Below are 13,410 nucleotides of genomic sequence, written 5' to 3' on the forward strand. Positions count from 1 at the left end.
CCCTGGCAGTCTGTACAGCCAATAGGTGTGAGGAAGGGGACGTTAAGGGAGAAATGTGGAGATCCTGACCCTTTAAAAGCAGGAAGTGACGAGCCATTTCATGGCCATCCCCTTGGCATTGCAGGCACCCCCCCATCCCAGCATCCTCCACAGGGATTGTTCCTGGCCTTTGCTCCCTGGAATTCCTTTTCACCAAGCCAGGCCAGTTAGCAGATACATTTCCAGGCTCTCTGCTCCCACTCCCTGCTCAATATTTCAACAGGGCCAATTCCTGCCCCTCCCTTTTCTGAGCACAAAGTCCCTAAGCACCTGGCAATAGCCCAGAATGGGCGGGGTTGGGAAGCCCTGTGCACTGTGGGAGATACACAGGTCAATGGCACACCTCTTTCCAAAGCAGAGCTGAGGTTAGGGCCCAGTTGGGAAACAAGGGCCCCAGCTCCGCTCTCTGTGTATGTGCAGTGATAAAAGTATCTTGTTCGTGTGCAATGCAGGGCACCCACCAAACAGTGGGGAGAGAGATTGGGCAGATATCTTGGCTTGACTATAAGATCATTGAGGAAGGGACTTATGCAACCCCTAGCTCAGGGGGGCCTGATGCTGATTGGGGACAAGGGGTGCCGTTGCCATACTCATTGACAATGATAAATGAAACTTCATGGGAGTCGTTAAGGCAGAGATGGGCCCAAACCAAAACCCTAGATACAAACATCCCTGTACTGGGCAAGCTTGGCTCTCAATCCACTCTGATCGTCCCAGATGAACCCCATTTGCTGATGCTCAACTCTGCATGCAAACTCCCTGGAGCACTAGCTAATTTCCCACCTGATCTTTGTGACTTGGACCCATCTCGCTAGAGGGCTAATGATCCAAGGTGCTTTGTGTGTGAATAGAGGTCTACTTTCTGAAATACTCCATTTTCTGCCCACCCATGCCGCTTTGCTCTCTCTGTCTCTGTGCTGCTCAGTACCTGCAGGACTCTTGGCTTCCGAAGTGACTCCTTGAGTTATATATTTTTTCTGCCTTTTCAGGGTGAGCCTGGCCCACAGGGTGACCAAGGACGGGAAGGACCACTCGGAGTGCCTGGAGACCCAGTAAGAACATGGCTGATCCTTCCGCCTGGGGCAGGGGGGAAATGGGGAGCGTGTTAAAATCAGACAAGGATGTGACTAGAGATGGGGTGCACCCAGCCTTTCCTTCCCAGCTGGACACATGCCCCCAAGAAGAGAGGCAGTGGGAGTGGTGCATGCCAGAGTCCAGGACCTGGGCAAGCCTAGAAAATGGAGATTTGGCTTGCTGTTTGGGACTGAGAAAATTCCACGTCGTTTCCTCCTTCCAGTGGAAACAGGTGCCAGAAAGTCAGTCCGGCAGATTTGGAAACCTACAGATCTGAACAGCAGCAGTGAAGGAATGCTAAGCCTTAGGGCGAGACCTAGGTCCTCTTAGTCACCTGAGTCAGTGGGCTACTGCGGGGAGTTGGGGCATGATTTGGCCCCTGCATTGTCATCTAGAGCCCCTCATCTTGATATGGTCTGTTCTAAAGCATGCACGGATGGAGGTCTCCTTTCTGGGGCAGCCCTGGCTTTCCAGAGTGCTCTTCCAGTAATTCTGCTCCTCCCATCACCAAAGCTGTGTGCGCCAGGGTCATGAGAGAAGGGGAGGCTGCAGGGCCCAGAGCAGTTTGCTATGGGAATGGGGACATTTCCACGGAGACTTCTCCTCCCCCAGCAGGGAGCAGCCCTGGCCGTCTCCACGGCAGGTGGGTGGGCGCTGAATACGAGTGAGGGTGCTGTGCTGCTAGCCGAATGCTGCTTCCCCTCCCCTTCGGAGCTCTTATCGCTCTGTGCTAGCTGGCTCCCAGGGGCCCAAACATCCCCCAAATCATCGGCAAGGAGGGCACCCCCATGCTGTCCCCACTCTGCGTTTCATGTCCCCCCAAGGCATCTGCCTCCATCCTGCACTTGCTGACTCATAGCTGGGGGGGGTGTGGGGGGCAGGCAAGGAGGAGGCCCCGGGGCAGGGCTTGTGGAAACGCACCTAGGCCCCACTGCACTTGCCCTGCCATGTTCAGCCCTAGTTCGGCAAACTCCAACGGGAGGATTAAGACAGCTGTTTATCTTTGTCACCATGCACACTGATCCCTGCCCTTTGTGAGTCCGGAGCCTCTCTGCTTCAATCCACTGAACGCTGAAAGAGCCCTTTGCCCCCACCCGTCGCTGCTTTCCCGCGGGAAGACTTGTGCTGTGTGCTGCCCCAGCCGTGCCCCGGGAGCCCCGCTCTCAGCGGAGTGCCCCGAGCCCGGCGGGAAGCGCTGCTCCCCTGCTTGGCTGCTCCAGAGCGGGGAGCGCTTAGCAGGGACCCACCCGCAGCTCCTTGTCCAAGCTCTTCTCCCCAAGCTTTAATCGTCCCTAGCCCGTAACACCGAGCTGAGCTGCCGATAACGCGGGCCCCCGGGCCAAATGGCAAACAGCCACTAGAACTACAGCTCAGCAGGGCTTCACCGCTGCGCGATGGGGCCAGAGGACATGCCCTCCTCTGCCCAAGTTAGGGGGGAGGCTAACTCTCGGCTGGACCCAAGATACAGCTAGGCGATGTTACAGAAATTCCCAAGTGGCTGGAATACGAGTCCTACATACAGATGATTCACCCCCACGGCAGGGACAGAGATAAGGCTGCACCCGAATCCGGGGTTGCTAAGGGCCGGGTAACTGGTGCAGGCCAGGTCTGGCCTAATTTGTGCCCTGGTTGCCATGGCCCCAGTGGCCTATTGCATCAACCCAGTCCCCGGTGGGTAAGAACCTCTGGGGCACTCTATTGTGCCGGCATCATTCGGGCAAAGGGGCCCCAGGGAATGCAGCTTTGTGGGGCTAACCCTGCCCCTGCGTTCTGGTGTGGGACGTGTCTTCAGGAGGTAGGTCTGTGTGGACAGGGAGCACGGCTGCTTCCACACTAGCCTCCTCGCCTCCCCCAGAGCCTGTGCACGGAGCTCTGAGATCCCCCCCCGAGGCACTGCAGAGTGCCCCCCAGCACAGAGTTTAATTGATGTGCCCCATCTCTCCCCCGCGCCCCTCCGCCCGCCCCCCCCCCCCCCCGCCCTCCAATGCAGAGTTTAATTAAAGGCAGCCGCATGGAAAGATGAAGCGCAGCTGCTGGCATCAGAGCTGGTCTGTAACTTGGTGCCAGCCACAGCTTGAGTCAGCCCAGGGAGGGGGACATTTTGTGCTGACACTGGGCACTGAATCCAGTTAGTAGTGGGATGCTGCTGGGCCAGATCCTGACATCCTTAACTGAGCCAAGCTCCTGCTGCAGCCAAAGCATTTAACTCTCCGAAGGCGGCAGGGTCTGGCCCGCTGACGGCTCTACATTATACAGCTCTGTGCTGTCGCTCGTCTGGAAAGGGTTTGGGTCTGGGAGGGAGTTTGGTTGTAGAAAAGCAATTCATTTTTATGAGCATTTATGGTATTTCCCCTGTGCTGGCTCAGACTCTTTGCAAAGGCTTTTGCCAAGAGCAGCCATTTCAAAGGGCTCCGAAGTGCTTGCCTGTACCTTCCCCATCTCCAGCCACTCTGCAGCAGGAGACCTGGCCCAGCTGGGCTTTGCCCCTTCCCCTGCCCTCATTTTACCTTTCTGAAATAAAGCAGGAAGAATTGGCCCAGTTTCCCCAAATCTGCAACATGAGCCAGCCCTCGCTCGGCTGTGTCTGAGCAGCCAGCTCCTGCGAGCAAAGCTGCAAAATGGGGCCTGGGACCACAGATATGGGCAGGGGAAGCCAGCAGCCTGCAGTGGCTGTTCTTTAGCATCTGGGGGAAGGAGAGAAGCAGCAGCAGGGATCTGAGAGCCAGTGCACCGCATGGGCCTGTTCTCCCGGTCAGAAGGGGAGGGCCGGCTCTCTGCTGGACATGAGAGGGATGGTAACCATTGGGAAGGAGAGACACACATTGTAGGTTTTGACTTGTGACTTAGAAGCACTTCAGGCCCTCATACCATTTTGTTCTTTTAAAATATATATTCAGAATGGCGGGGAGGAGACAGACTGCGTATGTGCTGGATACTTGTCAAGAAAGGGCCAGAGACGACAGACACATGCTTATTCTGTCACTCTCTTGGAATGTGGACAAGCTATATCCATTGGTCACTAAGATGCTTCATTTGTGGTTGAGGCCTGTTCCAGATTTGAACTACGAACACAGGCATTTGTCTGAGCCTCAATGCAAACCTTGAGACCAAGATTTTAGGGTAGGTTCATTGCTGGGAATCTGTTCAGGGTGAGTATATTCTGCCCCCAGTAAATCCATCCACCACTGTTTAGTAAGAATCCCAGGCAGTGGGCCTGTCTCTGTGCTGCAATATGTGGAAGACACAGTCTCCCTCCTTCCGTGGAAGATATGGTGGTCCAATCAGTCGCATGTCAGAAGAGCAGGATATGTTCTAACCTCGGATCTGAGTTCTTCCCAGACAGGAGACTTGCTGAGTATCTTGGTCAGGTCTAGCTAAAATAGATACAGGGTTCCAGTAAGATTTCAAAAGCGGTTGCGCTCTGAGATGTTTTTTCCATAAGCTAGGGGGAAATGCTTTTGCTCAGCCAAATAGAAAATAAATATATAATTGGCATTGGGAAGGGAAGGAGCTTGGCAAACAGTATTTTTCAAGGCTTGTTATCTGCGAGTTCTGGCTCTTTGAATGTGTTTCTCTTGGCTAAATGTAGGGCTCCTGCTAACCCTTGAGTCCCTTTCACTTTCTTTATGTCTGCGAGAGAATCTAGAGGTCAGTGTATTCTTTCTTTTATCTCTTTGAAAGCCCTGGTGTAACCTTCTGTGCGTGTGCACGTGTGTGTGTCACCCCCACGTTACAATGTACACACACACACACACAGTAGGTGGATGGGAATTGCTGAGATCTGCTGCATACAGAACCCTAAATGCACTCCAGGCATGGTACCAAGTCTGTAGAAATGGCATGGACAGCACAAGCCAAGAGTATATTTGTCAGGGTTCCAGGCACCATAAAACAGGGCAGTTTTCTGTCTGCACTACCGCCATCTTCCCAGCTTTCCTTGTTTTCAGGTTTATTGTAGTAGATAGGAATAAGGTAGTATCCCTTTAAATAGTCAGTGAGCCTTCTAGTGGTACTCACTGTGTTCTATGTTTTACAAGTCATCGGAACCCAGCCAGAGCAGCCACGTGTACATAGCTAGGCCTTGCGTGTTTGGGTCTATTCAGTAAATACGGTTATTTGGGACCCAGCTGTACCCCTGTGGTTTCTTCATGTTATTTTTTTCGTGCAAAGAGCAAAAGACCCAATAATCAGAGATGAAGATGGGATACCAGATGACAGCATGGAGCCTACCTCTACAACTGTTAAATTGAAAAGACAACAGATGAAATGTTATTTGGATTCCCCTTCAAGTGGGAGGAGTAAAACGTACAATGGAGCTAGATACAGCATCTGCTCTTTCTAATTTCACAGCAGGATTATCAGAGACCACTTAATAGGGCGAAGTTGCAGAAAACCTCAGTGCTACTAAAATCACTCAGGGGAAATCCCTGGGCATTATTACAGTGAAGGGAACACATGACTGGAAACAACGCCTTGCAGATCTCTATGTTGGGAAGCAAGGAAGTCCTGCTCTACATGGTAAAGAATGGCTGGGAGAGATTCAGGTGGACTGGCAAAGCCTAACATGCCTGGAGGTTTAAAACAAAACAAAACTCCAGGCCCAGACTAAAATGAGCAGAGCTTTCGGACAAGGCAGCTGATGTCTTTCAGGATGGTATCAAAACCTCAAAACATATGAAAGCAAAAACTGAGCATTAGGAGGAGGTAGTTTCTGCATTTTGCAAAGCGCAACCAGTGCCTTTTGATATATGGCCAGAGGCAGAGACTGAACTGCAGCATTTACAGGATGGTGGAATTATATCCAAGGTGACCTGAAGGAGAGGAGCGCCCCTGTCATGGCAGTGATGGAAAGACTGGCGCTGCCCATATCTGTGGTGATTTCAAGGTTCCTTGTGAGGCTGGCTGAGCGAGGACTTAGAGCAAACAAGGAGAAATGTGAATTCAACTGTGTTTTGAGGCCAAGCCATTGAAAAAGAGATCACATTAGAAAGCTGAAGCCTCTGAATGTGTCACAATGATGTTCCTTTCTAGGGATGGTCTGTCATTTCCACAGGTTCTTGCTTGACAAATGACATAGTTACAGCCTCCAAACCACCTGTCACACAAGGGACAGAGATGAAGATTGTCCATACAGCATTGCCCAGGCTTCGGATGCCCTTACCAGCTAACGTGTAGCTTTGCTTGTGATCCTTCCCCATGTGACATAGGAGCAGTAATGTCCCGTGGTGGAAGATCACATTGAAAGACCAATTGCCTTTGCTTACCTCAGCAGAACGTACCTATGGTCAAATTGATGGAGAAGCTCTGAGCTTAGTCTGAGGAGTTAAAGTTTCACCACTCTCCATCTGGAAACAATTACTCTAGTTACAGATCTTCACCTTTTAACCCAAAGAGCAGTCCCAGCAATGGGATGATATTCTTGGGTGCTTGCTGTTACAGTATTTGAGTTCAAAAGTGCCAGTGATTTAGTTGGGGATTGGTCCTGCTTTGAGCAGGGGGTTGGACTAGATGACCTCCTGAGGTCCCTTCCAACCCTGATATTCTATGATTCTATGAACCACCATGGGAATGCAGACTGCTTGTTATGCTGGCCCATGGAAGAGGCAGGTAAGGATACCGAATGGAACCAGAGACAGTCAATATGTTCTATAGGGCACAAATTGAACAAATGACACAGTACAACGCGAATTACTCCAGGCCATCTATGGGACAGATGTACATGATTGCAGTAGATGTTCCTTCTAAATGGACTGAAGCATTCTGTATGAATTCAACTAGTTCAGCGCAGATGCCGAGAGCATGCAGACTCGCGTTTCTGGGAAGGGAGTTCCGGAACAGATTGTAACTGACAATGGGACCCAATTCACATCTGAAGAGACCCAACTATTTGTCAAAAGAAAGGCTATCAAACATGTCATATCAGCTGTGTTCCATCCTTCCACAAGTGAACTATCAGAAAGATTTATTCAGATATATCGGAACTGATTTTATAGGCAAAGCTGCATTATTGTGGGTAAGGACCATTTCAGGGAATATGAACTTCTTGTCCTTATTCAAAGAGTTGGTGCCCTGTATGGACCAACACTATTCCTATCCATTGTGTGACAGTTTGATTAGAGGATTTAACTTTGCTACTATGTTAGGAATGCAGTCCATACTACTACAAATCAGACACCAGCCATGTTGCTCACGAGACATCCTTTAAGGTCTCGTCAGGACGTGCTAAAGCCTGATATCAGTAGGGACATTTGTAAGGAACTTTGTGATCAAGTGGCCACAAATAGTCATACGCAACTGCGTAATTTTCATGTGGAAGAGAAGGTCTTAGTAAGACATGCCTCAGATAATTGGTGGGATCCAGGAGTGATTGCATCACAGACTGGTCCCTTGGGGGGTTTTCAAATAACCCCATTTCAACTCAGGACGGGATGCAGAGATAAAATTTCTATACACTATTAATGACAGCTTCTTGGAGCAGCAAGTTCTGGAAGCCACAAGGGGAGAGGCAATTCTTGATCTAGTCCTAAGTGGAGCACAGGATCTGGTCCAAGAGGTGAATATAGCTGAATCACTCAGTAACAGCGACCATAATGTAATTAAATTTAACATCCTTGAGCAGATGGGGGGCTACCAAAGAAACCCATCACAGTGGCATTTAACTTCAAAAAGGGGAACTACACAGAAATGAGGAAGCTAGTGAAATGAAAAGGACCAGTCACAAGAGTGAAATGCCTGCAAGCTGCATGGAAACTTTTTAAAAACACCATAATAAAAGCTCAAATTAAATGTGCACCCCAAATTTAAAAAAAAGGTAAGAGGACCAAAAAAATGCCACCATGACTAAACAACAGAGTAAAAGAGGTGGTTAGAAGCAAAAAGCCATCCTTTAAAAATTGGAATTCAAATTGTTCTGAGGAAAATAGAAAGGAACATAAACTTTGGCAAGTCAACTGTAAAAGTACAGGTTTCAGAGTAGCAGCTGTGTTAGTCTGTATCAGCAAAAAGAACAGGAGGACTTGTGGCACATTAGAGACTAACAAATTCATTTGAGCATAAGCTTTCATGGGCTACAGCCCACTTCATCAGATGCATAGAATGAAACATATAGTAAGAAGATATTTATACATACAGAGAACATGAAAAGGTGGAAGAACCCATACCAACTGTAAGAGGCTAATTAATTAAGAGGAGCTATTATCAGCAGGGGAAAAAAAACCTTTTGAAGTGATAATCAAGATGGCCCATTTCAGACAGTTGAAACGAAGGTGTGAGGATACTTAACATGGGGAAATAGATTCAATATGTGTAATGACCCAGCCACTCCCAGTCTCTGTTCAAATCCAAGTTAATGGTATCTAGTTTGCATATTAATTCAAGTTCAGCAGCTTCTCGCTGGAGTCTGTTTTGAAGCTTTTCTGTTGCAAAATTGCCACCTTTAAGTCTGTCACTGAGTGATCAGAGAATGAAGTGGGCACGAAAGCTCATGCTCAAATAAATTTGTTAGTCTCTCAGGTGCCACAAGTCCTCCTTTTCTTTTTGTAAAAGTACAATTAGGCAGGCCAACAAAGAAGTTGAAGAGCAACTAGCAAAAGACTCAAAAACCAAAAAATTTTTTGAAAAACTGTAAGTACATGAGAAGCAGGAAGCCAGCCAAACAATCAGTGGTGCCGCTGGCCGATAGAGGTGCTCAAGCAGCACTCCAGGAAGATAAGGCCGTTGCGAAGAAACTAAATGAATTCTTGGTGTATCCCAAGTGCAGCGTGCTTCAGCAGCAGCAGTGGGAGCAGCAAGTTGCAGACGACAAACTGTGGCACGTTGGGAGAACGTCCTGGCTCCTGCCAAGATGCACCCTCTGCCCTCCCAGTAGGACGTTTCAGCTGGGAGCCCGAGTCAGGCAAGCTGGCAGAAGGCTGCTGGACTGGAATCCTGTTCGGTTTCCTTACAGAATAACGCCTTGTTGCTGATGATTTGTCTGAGCGGGTCTGGTCTGAGGTGACACACACTGACACACAATGCAGGGCACATGGAGGAGCCTCAGGCCCAGTATCCCAGTGTTGTGTAATAAGCCCCAGCGCAGACTTATCCCAGCTTGAACAACCTCAGAGCGTGCCAGGGAACAGGATGCTGGGTGGGTTACATTTGTATCAGTCTTCAGTGCAGGGGATGTGAGGGAGATTCCCACACCTGAGCTATTCTTTTTAGGTGACAGATCTGAGGAACTGTCCCAGATTGAGGTGTCATTAGCGGAGGTTTTAGAACAAATTGATAAACCAAACAGTAATAAGTCACCAGGGCCAGATGGTATCTAGAGCCTGGGCTGCTGACAAGCCACAAGCCAATGGCTGCAGGCCTTCCAGGTTCCTGTCACCTAACCTGACAGGCTGGTGCAGTTCTGGGTGCATGGGAAGCCCTGAGCCGTGGAACTCCCGGGCTCCCCATCAGGCTACCTGGCTATGGAGAATATAAAGTGGAACAGTTCCAGTAGGGGAGACTGACAAGCCCACCTCACAGAATAGCTTATAGCTTGATGGTTAAAGCATTCACATGGGATGCCGCATTCATCACGCTCCCTAGAACAGGACATAACAGTGAGATCAATTGAAAATGTAGGCCTTTGAAAGGCGACTCTCCTAGCGGTGAGATGGGAACAAAGCTGTGATCACAACATATTATCTACAGACCTAGAGACGAAAGACTCCATTCCTCATCCCGGCTTTTACCTTACTGCGTCCTTGGGGCAGCACTGGTCTGCTGCAACGAAGCTCTTGGCTGCGGCAGTGCCCGGCGATGCAAGCTGCTGCAGGTTGTTGGGCAAGGATGTGGCTGCCCAGCTGCAGAGAGGAAAGGACAGGCTTGTGCAGCCGGGCAAAAGCAAATGGCTATAAACTGGGCATCAGCAATTTAGGCTTGAAATTAGGTGAAGGTTTCTAACCATCAGAGGAGCGAAGCTGTGAAACAGCCTCCAAAGGGGAGAAGTGGGGGCAAAAAACCTGACAGTGGGGGCAAAAAAAAGACTGGACTTGATAAGCTGACGTAGGGGACGTTATGATGAGACTGTCTACAGTGGCATGTAGCTGATCTGCGACTGCTAGTAGCAAATATCTCCAGTGGTCGGTGATGGGACACTCTTGAGTTACTACAGAGAATTCGTTCCCAAGTGTCTGGCTGGTGGGTCTTGCCCACACGCTCAGGGTCTAACTGATGGCCATATTTGGGGTTGGGAAGGAATTTCCCCCCAGGTCAGATTGACAGAGACCCGGTAGGGTGTGGGGTTCGCCTTCCTCTGCAGCATGGGGTCACTTGTAGGTTTAAACAAGTATAAATGGTGAATTCTCTGTAACTTAAAGACCTTAAATCTTGATTTGAGGACTTCAGTAACTCCTCCAGAGGTTCGGGGTCTGGGTTACAGGAGTGGGTGGGTGAGGTTCTTTGGCCTGTGATGTGCCGGAGGTCAAACTAGATGATCGTAATGGTCCCTTCTGACCTTAAGATCTGTGAGTCTAAGAGACACAACACATAATAATGTGTATTATGTACGTTACCAAAGCCTGCATGGAAGAATGGCTTTTGCTGCTAGCAGAAAGGAATTAGAGGCCACAGTTTATATTAAGGTTCCATGTATAAATAGTGATATAAGCTTGTTCCTGACAGGAGTAATATGTGTTATAGATTGCTAGATTCAGAGATCCCAAGACCTGAAGGGACCATTGTGGTCATCCAGTCTGACCGCCTGTATTTATAAATGGAAACCTCACTGTAAACTGTGACTCAGCTGGGCATGACCCATTAATGTGTAATGGGTTCATCAGGCACCAGCCCTCACCCTGTGGGTCAGGAAATGAAGAAATATTTCCCCGCCCTGGTGAGCTAAATTTGAACGTGAATTGAAGCACCGTGAGGCCTGCAAGGGTGAAGTTTGGGAATGAGTCACCTGGCAGAATCTGGGCCGCCAGCCACCGCATCTGTGACTGTGCAGTACTCGCATTGCTGTCTTGCTGGATGCTCAGAATCCAAGGTGAGGTTTGTGGTGTGGTGACCAGGGTCCAGCCCCATAGCAGGATAGGGGGAATCACATTTCTGCACAAGCCAGGCACACAAAGCATGAGAGACGGCTATGCGTTCCTCTGGGCAGTGCCTCCAGAGGAGCGTAACCAGCGAGACAGGGAAGAAATGAAACCTTCAGTTCTCTTTTTACTTTCACAGGGGGAAGTTGGTCCAATTGGACCCAAGGGGTACAGAGGAGACGAAGGACCCTTGGGACCTGAGGTTAGTGTTCTTTATCATTGTCTTGAAGGAAGGCATGGCTGTGTGATAGATAAACCAGAGGGCGGTGATCAAAAAAGGCTCTCTCTTCTGCATCCCAATGGACAGGGTGCCTAGCCTTATGGATCTTGGAAAACCACGTGGAGCCCTTATAAACAGGAACAGAGAAGCTGGTTTTCCAAGACACACAGTAATTCACGTCCATGATGGGATGGTAGCATTTTAAACGCTTCTTCTTCAGTGTGGACCCACAGATCTCTGGGGTCAGTTTTCTGAGCAGAGCTGGTAGACAGTATAGCTACTCACTAGGTGATTCTTATTAACAGCAGCCTGTCTACACTCTTTGATTTCTGCAATAACAACATTACAGAATGTAGAGGAGGGGCCCTCTTAGAACACTAGTCTAACCTGACAAGCCCGGGTTGGATCATTTCTACAGTGCACCTTGTGGGCTTTGTCTGGTCCTACTCCGGAATGGATCATCTGACAGGCCTGCGCCACTGCCCTGAGGAAAAGGGGGAATTGAAACAATGGCAAAGGTGCACAGTTTACGCCATGTGCTGTCCACAAATAAACAACTCCACTTGGAATATTGCAATGTTCCCGTTTGTATCCTTCAGCGCATCAGGGTTCTTCTAAGGTAGGAAGTGAGGGATCAAAATGTCACAGGAAAATGAAAGCAGCTGGTTTGCCTTTGAAAGGATCATTTGCTGTGCATTCATGTCCTTTACAATATGCTTGACCATTTCGCCCTCTCCCTTCAGGGCCTCAAAGGACCCCCTGGACCCACCGGATTGCCTGGAGACCCTGGCGTGATGGGTGAAAGGGTGAGTGGTATTTCACAGTGGAATATGACATATGAAAAGTGGCTTACAACTGGTCGTGCTCAGCAAGAGGAACCCCCCCCCTCGCCCCCTCCTTGGCTTCCCCAGCAGGACTGCTGAGTGCTGTGCAGGAGTCCCCACTGGATACTCCCCTGTGGTCCCACGCACGATGCACATACACAGGGCTGATCTTCAGCTGGTGAAAATCAGCATCGTTCCATTGACTTAGCTGGAGATATGCTGAGTTACACCCGCTGGGGATCTGGCCTATTCATGCCAATGGTGCTACATCTGAGTTACACCCGCTGGGGATCTGGCCCATGGAGTAGAGCCGCAGAATGGTAGACTCAGCCGGCAGGTGAAGCCCATTCTAGAGTTTGGCCTCCAGCTGTGCTGCATGGTATGTCAGGATGCTGGGGGAGAGGGATCAAAGCATAACATCTGCCAGCGGGGTGGGCAGAGAGACTCTAGCGGGCCAGTGTACACACCTGGGTTTACTTTGTTCTTCAGATACATTCAGGCCCTGACAGAGACCAGCCTGGAACCCATTACTCTCAAGTCACACTCTGCAATTTGTGTCCCTTGGTACCAAATGCACTTAGCATACTGGACCGGCTCCCCAGCTGGTGTGCTCCATCCATGTCAGTGGTGTTACACTGATTCCCGCCAGCTGAGGATCTCCACATGGGTCTCCCATTCTTGCCTGCTTTGTGTTTTCATCCCCCCACCCCCGCTGCTTCATATTCATTTTGTATTGTGAATTCATTCATTGTCCTGCGAATGGTTGGAGCTGAATCCGTTGCTCTCCACAGAGAAGTTCAGAATATTGTGTCAGTGGAATGCTATAAACCCGTGTTATCGTTTGGGTTTGCTTCTGTGGGTTTAGTTTCTATAGAGAAGAAGTGAGCCATTACAAGCTCAGCCCCTGGTCCCAGAGACAGGCAGCTTTTCCTGCCAGTAGCTCAGCCACAAAACTCTCCTTGCTTCTCTGATTGCTTCTCTTCTGAACTTTTCCCGTCTCACTTCTCTGATGTACATAGAACTGAAACCAGCATGCCTGTTACTTATTGTGTGGGCAACAGCACACTACTAGCTTGCAGCCTTCAGCTGGAGTTCCCTAAAGGATTTCTATGGCACAAGTCACTGCACTGCAATGGAGGTTCATTGCGGTAACAAGACTCATCCAATCCAGAGGAGAAAAAACAGCCCG

The 13,410-nt window shown here is 49.5% G+C and overlaps 1 protein-coding gene across 1 annotated transcript in view; it reads left to right on the forward strand.

Annotated features, from left to right (window-relative positions):
• COL6A1 (collagen type VI alpha 1 chain) overlaps positions 1-13,410 on the forward strand; it is a 69,694-nt gene that overhangs the window by 35,667 nt on the left and 20,617 nt on the right. Inside the window, exons 20-22 of the mRNA XM_048869366.2 lie at positions 1,029-1,091; positions 11,317-11,379; positions 12,141-12,203. Coding sequence (XP_048725323.2) covers positions 1,029-1,091; positions 11,317-11,379; positions 12,141-12,203 — 189 coding nt within the window. The remainder of the gene's footprint in view (positions 1-1,028; positions 1,092-11,316; positions 11,380-12,140; positions 12,204-13,410) is intronic.

The sequence above is a fragment of the Caretta caretta genome, chromosome 11 (assembly GCF_965140235.1).
Source record: "Caretta caretta isolate rCarCar2 chromosome 11, rCarCar1.hap1, whole genome shotgun sequence".
NCBI lineage: Eukaryota > Metazoa > Chordata > Testudines > Cheloniidae > Caretta > Caretta caretta.